The sequence below is a fragment of the Harpia harpyja genome, chromosome 8, assembly GCF_026419915.1.
Source record: "Harpia harpyja isolate bHarHar1 chromosome 8, bHarHar1 primary haplotype, whole genome shotgun sequence".
In the NCBI taxonomy this organism is placed as follows: domain Eukaryota; kingdom Metazoa; phylum Chordata; class Aves; order Accipitriformes; family Accipitridae; genus Harpia; species Harpia harpyja.
Window position 1 is genome coordinate 19,951,328 of NC_068947.1, and position 12,660 is coordinate 19,963,987.

Consider the following 12,660-nt stretch of genomic DNA (forward strand, 5'->3'; position numbering starts at 1 on the left):
TGTTACAGTAATGACGGACACTGAGTTCCAGTTTAAAAGTAGAAACACATAGCCAAGTATTGAGTCAAAGAAGATGCATCTTCAGAAAATAAGGTAGTCTGCCTTCTTCCTGTAACAAGCCTGTGATCTTAAGAGTAATGAGAATAAGTGCATGTATTAATCTTTAAACTGGTTGCACCTGAATGACATTACAAATGGCCTTCTGAAAAATTAAGAAGTCAACAGGCATTAGCTGTATAACATTTTTATTTTACTATATTGACATTTTATGCACAAATATTTTATCAGAGTAAAAATACAAAATAATTGTTTCATGTAAAATTACCAAAAAAATGCAAAACACAGAAGAAATACATATTAGCAGAGTATAAGTGTCTTTATTTAAAGAGTAAAAAGTATGCAAAAAACCTTCTGTTTTACAAAAAATTGGGAATATTCTTTCTATGCTTTCCTTCTGGCAGCAACAGAACAGCCTTTGACAATATATTCTACATCTTTTATTTTATTGAAGACATCAAGTTAGTCACAGATTTCCCCCTCAACTACAGAGAATGTGACAGTGCTTTTATACTGTTTGAAAGAATCCTTCCTTACTAATTAGAACACAGTGGAAAAGCAGATGATCCCACAACAAAGAACCCAAAAGACTATCATACCTACTGAAAAGCTGCAAAATAATAATCGGATGTATTTACAAAGAAAGTGTGATATCAGAAGTTTCCCCTAGAGGGCTTATCATGTAAGAAGAACACTAAGGGGAATAAAGTATTGATACTACATTTCAATTTTGCTGTTAGTTTATCCTCCTACAGTCCAGTTTGATCTAGAAAGCTGGTATCTTAAGCTTCTCTTCTCTTCATACTGTGTTTTAACTAAAAAGGCCTCTCATGAACTCTGCTAAATAAAACTAGTGACTTGTGTTGGACTTCTGTTTAGTAATGGAGTGGTGTTATATACATAGTTGCAGGCACTGAACTATCAGCTTCATCTTATTCTTAGTAATCAAATCTGCATCTATTTGCATAAGTGACCTCAAACAATTGCCAAATGGTGGAATCAGACTACTGTAACAATAATAAATGGACTGATGGTTGACCTCTCATGACAGATGAATTTACATATTTTGCTCAGGGCTTAAGATTTTTTAAAAACCAAATAAAACCAGCATGCTCAGTAGATGGAGTGCTTTAAGAGCTCAAGAATGAAAACAATATTAAGAGTTACTGAAAGAATCTGGCAAAAAAAAAATTTATAATCATGGTGATGATGAAAAAAGTAGGCTAGAACTACATGCAAGATTTCTAGTTAAGCATAAACTATCTGCAGATGAACATCCACCTATAGACAAAAAGCTCTGTCCTCAATGCATCTTTAAAATGAACATGAGTCTTCTGTGTTCTTTGCCCTCTGCCTGCAAGCATGACTGTTCTTTTTCGGATCAAGAGCAACAGTCCAGTGCTCTCACTACTCAGTATAAACACATTTCATGTTTAGAACCTCACGGTACAAACACTTTTGATTTAAGGTTTAAGAGTAGCTCAATCCCTCACAGAATTAAAAGTTTTCCCTTATCCATTTGCATTTTAATTGTTAAGTGTTACCAGAGAGGGTTTCACTTACAAAAAGTTGGAAAACATGCATGGTAACATAATATACTGTTTAATAACACGAAGGGGCAAACGCAAAACCAATATTGCATCATTTTCAGCCATCAAAAGAAATAGTCTAATAGGTATCAGTACAGAAGCTCAAAAATAGCAGCCTACTTTTTACTGCATGTATAAGTCTGCATGAAGTACTCTCCGTAGTTCAGAATTCAGAATGCATTCCAATTATTTCTATTCATCATCCAGACTTCAAATTGCACCCAGCTCTGGAGCATGCATTTGGCTTATGAAGCTTCAAAAACATCACTTCACATTCAGAAAGAAATTAATTTTAAATAAAAAATACATCTTTGTATTTTAATATATGTCAGACTGTACAATACTTTGGGCATTAAACTTCAGTTCTCTGTAAAACTATTTTCAACTTGCATTTTGTTTCTAAACAGGGACTACTGACTGTGATTAACTTAAGTCTTCAGTTACTAAGGTTGACTACCGTGCAGGTATAAGCACCTTGCAGATCAGAGCATTAACCCCCCCCACCCCAAAACAACCTACTCTTTGGGTGAGGGCTATTTTTTCAAGTTTTCAAATCACCTGATGGGGGTGGTAGTGGAGGAAGAAGTTTATCTTCACTTTTTGCTAAATGGCTACCGTTAACAATGTCTTTCAAAACAGGTAAGTACTTGCCCTCATATATGCATACTGTCTTACATATTACAATGAAATACTCATAATTGGCTTTTCACCTAAGCCAGATCTAAACCTTTATCTCCTTCTTCAGCACTAATCTTCAGTTCAGTCTAGTCTTAGTTTCCTTTGCTTATAAACACAGTAGCTATTTTAAGAACCTGATGCTTTGTAACATTTAATGTGTCTTTCAGCTCTGCTTGATTAAATAAGAATAATGAAAACGTTTAACTTTGAAAGCATCAAATGCCATTTGGTAGTTCAGCAGAGAACAAAAGACTGGAAAGGACTGAGTTCAGACAACTGATCAGCCTGCTTGCTGTAGGTACTTCATTTTTGTTAAAAGCGCTGCAAAAATTACTTTGTACAGCTGTGGACACAGAGTGCTGACCAGTTCAACCTTTCTCACCCACTTCAGATTGCATACCATAGAGGCCCTGACTCAAAGTTGCAGAAGTTGTGATGATCCCTTAACTTATATTGAAATATATGCTGTTAAAAGATTCAAATTTATGCGAGTCCCAGTTCTTTATAGAAAATCATGCTCTATATTGTACTGTCAAGAAACAAAACAAGTTCCCATTTCTGATAAAGGTAAGAGCAGCAGCTGCTCTGGTTATATAGGAAAGGGCTCAGGCTCCCGCTTTCAGGTCCTAGTGCTTAATTATCTTTCTCTGTTTGCAGTGATGCTGTAGCTAATGCCACTGCTGTAACTGGCTGTGCAATGCCATGGAGCTGCATCTTGGCTAGTTTCTTCTGCTCACATTCTGTGACCAACCGATTCAACTCTGCTGCGCTGTATCCAATCAGAGTTTTCAAGTCACAGACAAATTTGTACACAAACCTCTTGCCTTGCACTTTGCAGATCATGTCTCCATCATAGTAATACCTGTTAAAAAAAAAAAAAAAAAAAATCAATGTAAACTTTCAGCATCTGTAACTTCCATATGCATTGGTTATTTACTTAAGGTCACTCGGAGGCCAAAATATGAATCTTTTTCTCATCAAGATTCTCATATAATTTCACATACCAAGATACTGTTTAGGCATTTTCTTGTATGAGGAAAGGGATGAGAGTTGAAAATTGTCCCTGCACCTTGATACGTTAAGGAGAAACAAAACATAGTAATTATTTTGTAGGCAGTCGGAAGCACCAGTTCAGAAATGGAGGTCTCAGAGGAGTTTAAAAACAGCTTGTGGGGATGAATAAGTTTTATACAGTGCTCTGCCTTAATAAGAAAATTTCATTTCCCCACTCATTATTATCCTTTCCTGTCTTTACTTGTCTATGCTTTTCTGAGGAAAAAATTCATGTTGGACACAGTTTGAAAGTTAGCATTGTAGTTTCTATGATACTAAAGTAGCCATTCTCTCCCTATTGTTTTCAAAGATGGAAGTAAAATATAAAAGCATGTTTGGCAGTATTTTTTATAGTTCATATGCTGGCAAAACTACATCCTTTGCCTTTACTTACAACTAGAAGTGGCTTCTCTAACTATGAATACTTTTTACATTGTGTCACAAAAGAATTATCAGACTGGGCAGAAAGGCAGTAAAGATAAAGTCTATATGACCCACTGTACTCCAGACACATTATAAAACTTTAGGTGATACCACTAAAACAGAAGTTAGAATTTTACAGTTTTGTTGCTGTTCTTGTCTCACTGCAGGCACTAACAGAAAGCATGTCACATTTCTCATTAAGAAAACCTAAGTGAGTGGGACATAACTTGGACTTGATGAGCTTAACAAGCTTGTGATAAATTTGGAAAAAAAATCAAAACCAACCAACCAACAAAAAACCCCCACAAAACCCCACACAATTTAATTTCCTCAAAACCACCACCCAAATGTAGTACCAATGAGCCCAGATTTCTTGACTGTCTAAAACTCAATCCTCTGAGTGACATGCTTGTAAAGCAAAGATGATTCTCATTCACCCACAAAATTAAGTCAATTAAAAGACTAACTTCTGTCTCCCAACTCTAGTGAAAAAGAGGTAAGTTACTAAGAATCCAACCAAATTTCTTCAGGCACCTCAAATTCTGGGAAAAAAAAAGCACTTTTTAATTTCTTACTTTTGAGGGTCACGATCTAAGCAACAGGACCAAAGGAAAGACAGGGTGAGAGAGACTACGTAGAAAAAATGACGGCAAGCCTGCTGGTTACTGATATGATGCAAGAAGCCACAGAGGTCTGTTATGGAGTACAAGAACTGTCAAGTGCCACTAGCCCAAATTTTTTGTTAACTTTGTACAAGTATTTACATTTATTATATAATCCTGTACAATAATGCCTGTCTCAAAATAATGCTGTAGAAAAATGGTTTACAAAACTGAATAAATTTCTTTGAATTATTTAGTCCACATTACTGATATGATCAGAAAGGAAAAGGACCACAAGAAGTTAGTCCGCATTTATGCAAAGGCCCAAAACCATGCAAGATTTCCACATCTCATGCTAGAAACACTCAAGTTAGAATTGAGGCAATGTGGTGAGAGGATTTTTTTCAATATTATGTTGAATGCATTTCTGATTACAGCATTTACTTATTCAAAAATATAGAAAGCTAAAAATAAATAAATACCCATGCAAGTTCACAAAGCCTTAGTTACTGGAATGTTCTGAGTCACATGAAAGCTTTGTTTCAGAATAATACAGATGAATTATTTTTCTTCAAGTCTCACTTCCCTGCTGGATAATTAAACAGATGTTGATTTTAGAAAATTTACCAAGGTGTATGTAACAATGAAAGCTGCTCTTTTGTTTTTCACCTGGCCCTAGTTTCTATACTGCCTGGTTTTCCTACACCTGGGCAGAAGAGCTAGCACATTTCTCAATAATATCAACATCATTTTCTGTATTAATCAACAATTGACACAGTAATTTCAGTACATTAGTAAGCAAAACATATTACTATTTAATAAAACTTTAGCTTGGCAACAGTGTTTATCATGGGAGTAGCAAGAGGCATTAAATATCCCTTCAGACATTCTAGTGTTAGAAAACATGTCAATATTGATGCAGCTGCCAAAATGGCAACATTTTGAGGCATGTGATTTCTGTAATTCTGTGACTAAGATATAAATGCAAAACTTCTCTAATAGTGATTTATGCAAATTACTGTGCAGACATCTGTTTAATATCCCAGTGATAAGAACATTATTCTAAAGTTCTTCAGCTGTCTTTGAGATCTTCTGTGGAGTTTGTTGACAAAACCCAAAAAACATTGGCATCATTTACATCGTTTTTATGCTCCAGAAAGTTTTCACATATACCTTCAGTACACAAATGCATAGATTCACAAAACCAGGTTGGAAATATGGGAATGGTATTGCAACAATGCAGGCTGGGGAGCAGCTCTACTGCAAAGGCCCTGCTTTGTGCAGGAGGCTCTGGACCAGAGACCTCCTGAGGCCCTTCTCACCCAAGGGATTCTGTGATCCTATGAAAAAAGTAACATTCCAATTTAGTATCTAAATAATGCAAGAACAGCCGTACAAGACGAGACTAAAGATCTGTCTAGAACAGGATATAGACTCCAACAGACCAAAAGAGGAAGCCGAAGGAAAAGCATGAAAGTAGAATAAGCATATATTGATGCTCTTCCTTGCTTTCAATGGTCTGGGGCTCAGAAACTTCTAGAAGTCACATCCTTCCATACCTAATGTCCTTCAAAATATTTCTTTTTCATTAATTTGTCCACTTTCCTCTCAAACTCAAAATAATTCTGGCATCCACAATACTGTGCCTCAAGAAGTTACAAGACAAACTAAAGAGTATAGTTAAGCTGTGTATCTGGTGCCTGCCAGTTTCTTCTGATGCCTCCTGTTCATGTAAATGAGACACTGAGCAGTATTCTTTACTGACTCTGTGCCATTCATGGTCTTTTAGACTTTGATCTCCCCCAGTGAAAGTACTCATTCATCATTACGCATATTGATGTTACTTAAATCCTCCCTAAGAGACTAAAGAAAGCCAGAATATGGTAACTTTACCATCATTTCTCATGGAGGTACTATAAAATAGAAGCTGATTTTTTTTTAAAAACAATGCTAGATGCGTTTACTTCCTTTTAAAAAAATAACGTAGCCAAAAGTGAAAATGCTGAAAAGTAAATCTTAGATCTCAGACTTCAACCAATATGCAACTTCACTCGTATAAAAAGAGCTCCTAAAACTGCTTAAATAATTTGCAGGATTAGGCAATAAATACCTTTCTTGAAAACTAATCAAGAGAAATAGATTTAACCATATCAGAGTAAGAAATTAGAAGTTCAATCTTAGTGATTTCAGAGAACTTGGATGAATCTTCAAATTATTCCAGAGGCCAAAATAATCAGGGCAAAAAAGTCTAAAATTCAGGTACCTGCATTCTTCCCCCTCCTGAAGCACATCACCCACACTGATTCAGTAACACAAGTCTCTTTTACCAATGTCAAAATACAGAATCATGATGGAATGAAGACAGCCTGAAACGCTTCCATTTCTTCAGATGATAAAAGTTCTCCACGTTGGAATCAGGTAAATTGAAACTTACCTGTCAACTGTATTTTTCAATTTAACATCTCTACCATAAGAACAATGGAATGGATCAATCAATATTTGAACTTAAAAAAGTTTTGTTACATACAGAAAAAATTGTTACATACAGAAGACTACTAACAATTATGTAATTACAGGAAAGTATCCGCTTTATACCATAACAAGAGCAAGAGGAACACGAACAAGTAAACTGTAAAATATAAAAATAAGTCAATAATTCAGAGTATTCACATATTTCTGGATCTTTCACCAATAATCAGTATTGTTTGGCACACTACTGAAAGCATAAATGCTGAAGATATATCAAAAAGAAATATTTTTCTGAAAGTGAGCTACCCAAATTAACTATCATGTCAGTTTCAATAATCTTGAAAAAAGAAAATATATTTTTAAGAAGTTACTGTACTAGCTTCTTAAAAAAAAAAAAGAAAAAAAAGAAAGAAAAAACCCAACAAATACCTTGCCCCTAAGACTACTATGATCTGATGGGAAGGAGTAGCTTCAGAGGATCTGTTTATCCCTTTACTAAAAAGTCACAAGTCTTGCATTATGGTAGTTAAAAATAAAGTAGCCAATTGGAAGCAAATCACTTCATATCTGATCAGTACCTAAAGTTTCTTACCTCAAAGCCCGACTAAGCTTCTCATAGTTCATAGTGGGTTTGTTTTTGCGCTGTCCCCATTTTTGTGCAACCAGTTCAGGCTGATTCAATTTAAACTCTCCTTCATCACCAACCCAAGAAATACAGTCCCGAGCATCTTTGTCAGTGAGAAGTTCTAATAAAAACTGCCACAACTGGATCTGGCCATTGTTTCCTGTCGAAATAGGAATAACAAGATCCAACCAACATATTAAAGCAGACCAACATAGACTGTATAATGGAAGGAAAACTTGCACTTAATTAATTTCTTCCAATTTTTCTTTTGTAAACATTTTCCTGCAAAGTCATCAGTATTAATCTATTAAAAAAGAAACTAATGGAATACGGGGGGGGGGGGGGGGGGGGGGGAATCAAAATTTCAAATAAACCTGTCCCTAGAACTTAAGAAAAAAATTACATAACACTAAACAGTCATTTAGACACATATCTATCCCTAAAATAGAAGAGATTTAGCAAGAGCTGCTTATTCCTTTTCAGGCATATACAGACATATATATATGTAATAGAAGTTGTTTTTAAAAATTGTTTAGTCTCCAATTTTCAAGGTGAAATATTAGAAATACAAAAATAAAACCCCAACCCAAACTTCAGCTTATGTCAATATAACATCTTTGTATGTCCAATCATTAAGATTTCTTTTTAACTCAACTATCTGCAGTTAAATTCCTAAATTCTCAATGAGATACAGATAACAGATCTAAAGTCTAAAGGGAGAAACACAGAGTATTCTCCACTGATGTCAGCTGATAAAATCTTGGCCTAAGAACCCTGAATGACATTGTAATAGACTTTTATGGAGAGTTTAAAACAAATAAAAATTCAAGGGGAAGGAGAGGAAAGGATTTTACAGAAAAATTCAAAACAGTGGAGAGAACCAAAGCAAAAATGACAGCAAGAAAAAATAAGATAAGGAAATTAAGATGAGTTATTAATAATCAAAGAGTATGTACGAATAACAATAATTCCAGAAATAAAATGTAGATTTAGTGTGCAGTTTTCCAGAAGGTGCATTCACTTAACAAAACAAGAAATCTGAAACTTGCTAAATTCTAAAGTCACCAAACTGGGGGGGGGGGGGGGGGGGGGAGGAAGGAGGGGAACAAGTAGAGCAAGTAGTAGCTAGGCTAGGATTCTATAACATACAGCTTATTTTCTCCCCTTTCTGCAAATGGAAAGTGGAAAGAAGTTAAAAGCTTGAATAAATGCCATGCAGTGGTTTGAGAGCACAGACTGTTAAGTAACGGGAGGGGAAACAATTTTACGCATTTTTTTACTGCAGGACTCAAAAGCTCCAGCATCATGCTAACATAGTGCCTGTGTGAGGCGCAGCAACGTAACCAACCTACCAGATCTGCATATGCTTGTGATATATTTTGTAGCTACAGTCCCCTTCACACCACATGGACTTCTACAAACCTCACATTTAGAGTGACAAAGATGTGTTCTACAAACTGTAATTCAAATTAATGAGTAAGTGTTTACTGCATTTGCATTTAAAAATAATGGAGACAATACCTGTTCTGTTCCCAGGGGAACTTCTATCTTCCCCAGAGATCCTTGGAGCTCTCTGTACTTTAGCTGCCTTTGCACTACTGTTTATTACTTTAATGGTAGTTGGGGTAGCAGGCTGTACAGATGCTGGAATAATCTGCACAGCTGTAAAGCAGAGAACATTGCAGAACATCAATTATAAATCGCTGGCACAGAAATAGGCATGTATTATTTATTAACCGAATTACCATAACATCTACAAGCTAGTTTTTTCCTTTGCTAAGACAACACACTGTATAGGTCACAATGCTACGAATAATTTAAAGACTTTTTACCTCTTACAGTGGAAATTGTGGTTTTAGACTCGTAGTAGAGATGCCACATTACAGATGAAACATCAGCTTTAGTTTACTATCATGTGTATTACATGTTTCCATAAAAAAAAAACCCTTATGCCTTTTTTTTCATCTTTATGCTGTTGCCATATGATCTACCCTAACGCACTTTTCTCTAGTCACTGTACAACCCTCCATACCTGCCATTCAAACAGCAATTAAATACCCTTCTATTGCAATGGTGCAAGAGGATGCAAATGCCCCACTCTAGGTGGCTTTAACTAGACACAAACCCAGGATGTAATACATGGTATATCTATTTAACATATAAGCTGCTTACAAGTCTTCTGAAAATTGATTCATTTTAATAATTGATGACACTGCTTCAGCTGGAAGAACGAGTTTCAAATAACTGGAAAGTTTCTTTAATGTATTTTTTCTAGTATTGATTTCTAAGCAAGTCCTCTCTTCCACACTACCCTTCAGTTTTGGAAACACTTCCTTTTGAAACCGTAACATTTTAATATATCCATTCATTAATGCAATATATAACCTAAAAAACCAGAACAACTGAAGACCTCAAATATGTATCCTAGACAGCTTATTTCAAGAGAGTGGGAAACGCACTATCCAAAATGAAAGTTAGAAACTTTCATAGTTCAGGTCATACACTTCCTTTCAGCCAATAACAAAGTATTGAGAAACTCAACATTTTGCTTTGAAGTTTCAAATATGCTCTCCTCCCCTCACCAAGGAAAACTACTCTCTAGTGATTTTCTAAATGTTATACTATTGTAGTGCTGAACCAAAGTACAGCACTAAACCTGCAAACAGTTAACTGCTGGCAAAAGTACTTACGCTGATCAATAGTAACAGTTGCTATTTCTCCAGAGTGTTCTTGGCTAGCCAACACATCTGCAAATTAGGAAAAAAAACAGTAAGCTTTTATTTAACCCACAAATTTCAAGTCACCTGAAGATCAAAAACTTTCACATTTCATAGAGGAAAAAAGTCAAAATTTGGTATCAGTTTGCAAGGGACATTCATAGCTCATGGTCTTATGAATAGAGACATTTAATGTCTGTCATTCAATTTTTAGAAATAAGGATGTAGTGTATATGGTGAATTTCAAGGTATCTTATGCATTCTCCATCCCCTAAAACCTTTAGCTATATCATGTAAATGAAGATGGAAATAGTTTTTAGTCTGCCAAGTTACATCCAAACATGGTAATCTGAAATGCCCATGTACATTATCGTATTATACACATACAACACATCACTTATCGGTTTTGTTGTGTACAACGTAAGGATTTCACTGCCTGTGCTTAATAATCTTCACTTCTATATGACATAGAGATGTATACTAAATAACACACAATATTTAATTACAAAACTGTCAAATTCAGAAGATGCACAAACTAAAAATCTTTATTAAACCAAGGAGGAATCATCAGTCACTACTTCCTCCCTATTAGTTATGAAGTTTGATGAAAGATGGGCAAACAGTGTTTAGTATGCAGACATGTTTCCTAACAGCAGACATTTTCACTAATACCTCCTGTTATCTTGTACTGATGCCCTCATTTTTACTGCCAATATTAAATAGAGGAAAAACAACAGCTCACAATTGTTTTCATCTTTAAAGAAAGGGGAAAAAAAAAAAACAGAGAGAAGGGGGAAGGGGAATAAGTAAAGTAGTTACAGAAAAATCTCCCATACACTTTCGAAGAAGCTCCAAATGGCTCCAGAGGATTTCTCCCCGTGGGACGCGCTGGAAAAAAGTCTTCTTGACTGAGGCTGCAGAGCTCCCGCCCGGGAATGCTGAGCGCATTGAGGTCAATGTCAGTCATGCTGAACTCCTTCATTACCCACACCACCCAGTGGAGCACCTGGTCTGTCGACCACTGCACTGGGTCTGGGAAAAGAGAGACAAAACTGCAAATCATCCCATTATATACTGCAAGGTTCCTCCTCACCAAGGATACAGAGCTAGTCCTTACTCTAACTGACAAGAATGAAATACAAGTGGTTACTGATCCACAGCATTCAAACAAGCGTAACCCAAAGTTCTCTTTTTTTTTTGTATGACCTTTTCTGAAGGCCTTTTAAAAAACTTTATTTAGGGGATTCTTGTTATCTATTTATTTATTTTTTAAAAAGGGCCTGCTTCTAGGGCAGTCAGTGCTGCTATTCAGTTAAAGTCCAATGACAGTATGTTTTCACTTATATAAAAACTTCCATAAAAGAAAATATATAATGTCAAGAAGTGTAATTACCATGACCAAATCTGACTGGATGGAAAGTTCACTCCTCTTAAAATGGTGACAGAGTGGTGTTGCTTGGTGGGGAGATGGAAAGGGCAAGAAAGGTATTTTCCTTAGCAAAAGCTTTTACATCAGAACTATGCCCGACATTTCTCAAACACAGAAGGTATTTTTTTTTCTTCTTCTTCCATAGGTCTTTAGTTTCAAAAAAGAGTAATGTCTCTCACACCAGGCTGCTCTTCCTCAAATATGCTGATCTGTTAGTACTGTTTATGATGAAATATTACATTCTAAACTCATTCACATTATCTCAGTTTCTAAACCATTTGAAATCACCATCGTACTGGGTTTGGCTGGGATGGAGTTAATTTTCTTTATAGCAACCCATATGGTCCTGTGTTTTACATTGGTGACCAAAACAGTGTTGGTAACACACTGATGTTTTAGCTACTGCTGAGCAGTGCTTGCACAGAGTCAAGGTGTGACTGACTAAAAGCCCAAGGGGTGGAATGTGACTCCCCTACAATGGACGAAGGCTCAGAGGAGATAGGCAAGGGTGAAGCGCCCATGCAGCTCAGAGAATAATGCAAAGAAGCTGACTTCATCTCAACAAAAAGGAGGTGAAGGGTGGCCTTTGTTTTAGATAAACAGCTATCAACAGCTGAGTGGATCAACTGGTGGTGTAAATGTCTCCCTGAGTTAGCCAGACCAGCATGTGGGGAGTGAATACATGGCTCAGCCCAACATGGAGTACACAAACTAGACAACTAGCAAAAGAATTTTGAAGAGAACAACGGGCTTGGTCTGGTTTCAACCCACGTCTTTCTTCGCAGCAACTGGGGACACCCAACATCGTGATGGTGAGCATATTATACAGAGACCAGTAATGGGAATCACACTGGTATTGTGATTGAACAGAATATTGCAACTGCTGTATTTTTCTGAGTGTAACTGACCTTTGTATTGTGTTTTTAGCATAATTTGCATCACTCTGCTAAATCAGAAATATGATGTAACATCAACCATGTAAAAAACATCAACCAAAGTAAATTTGATATTAAATGTT

General features: G+C 36.0%; 1 protein-coding gene across 1 annotated transcript in view; it reads right to left on the reverse strand.

The window, feature by feature from the left end:
* Nucleotides 1-228: 228 nt before the first annotated feature.
* GABPA (GA binding protein transcription factor subunit alpha) overlaps nt 229-12,660 on the reverse strand; it is a 27,019-nt gene continuing 14,587 nt past the window's right edge. Inside the window, 7 exon segments of the mRNA XM_052795086.1 lie at nt 229-3,186; nt 7,464-7,656; nt 9,018-9,158; nt 10,187-10,243; nt 11,050-11,110; nt 11,112-11,245; nt 12,414-12,588. Coding sequence (XP_052651046.1) covers nt 2,958-3,186; nt 7,464-7,656; nt 9,018-9,158; nt 10,187-10,243; nt 11,050-11,110; nt 11,112-11,245; nt 12,414-12,588 — 990 coding nt within the window. The 3' untranslated portion in view covers nt 229-2,957.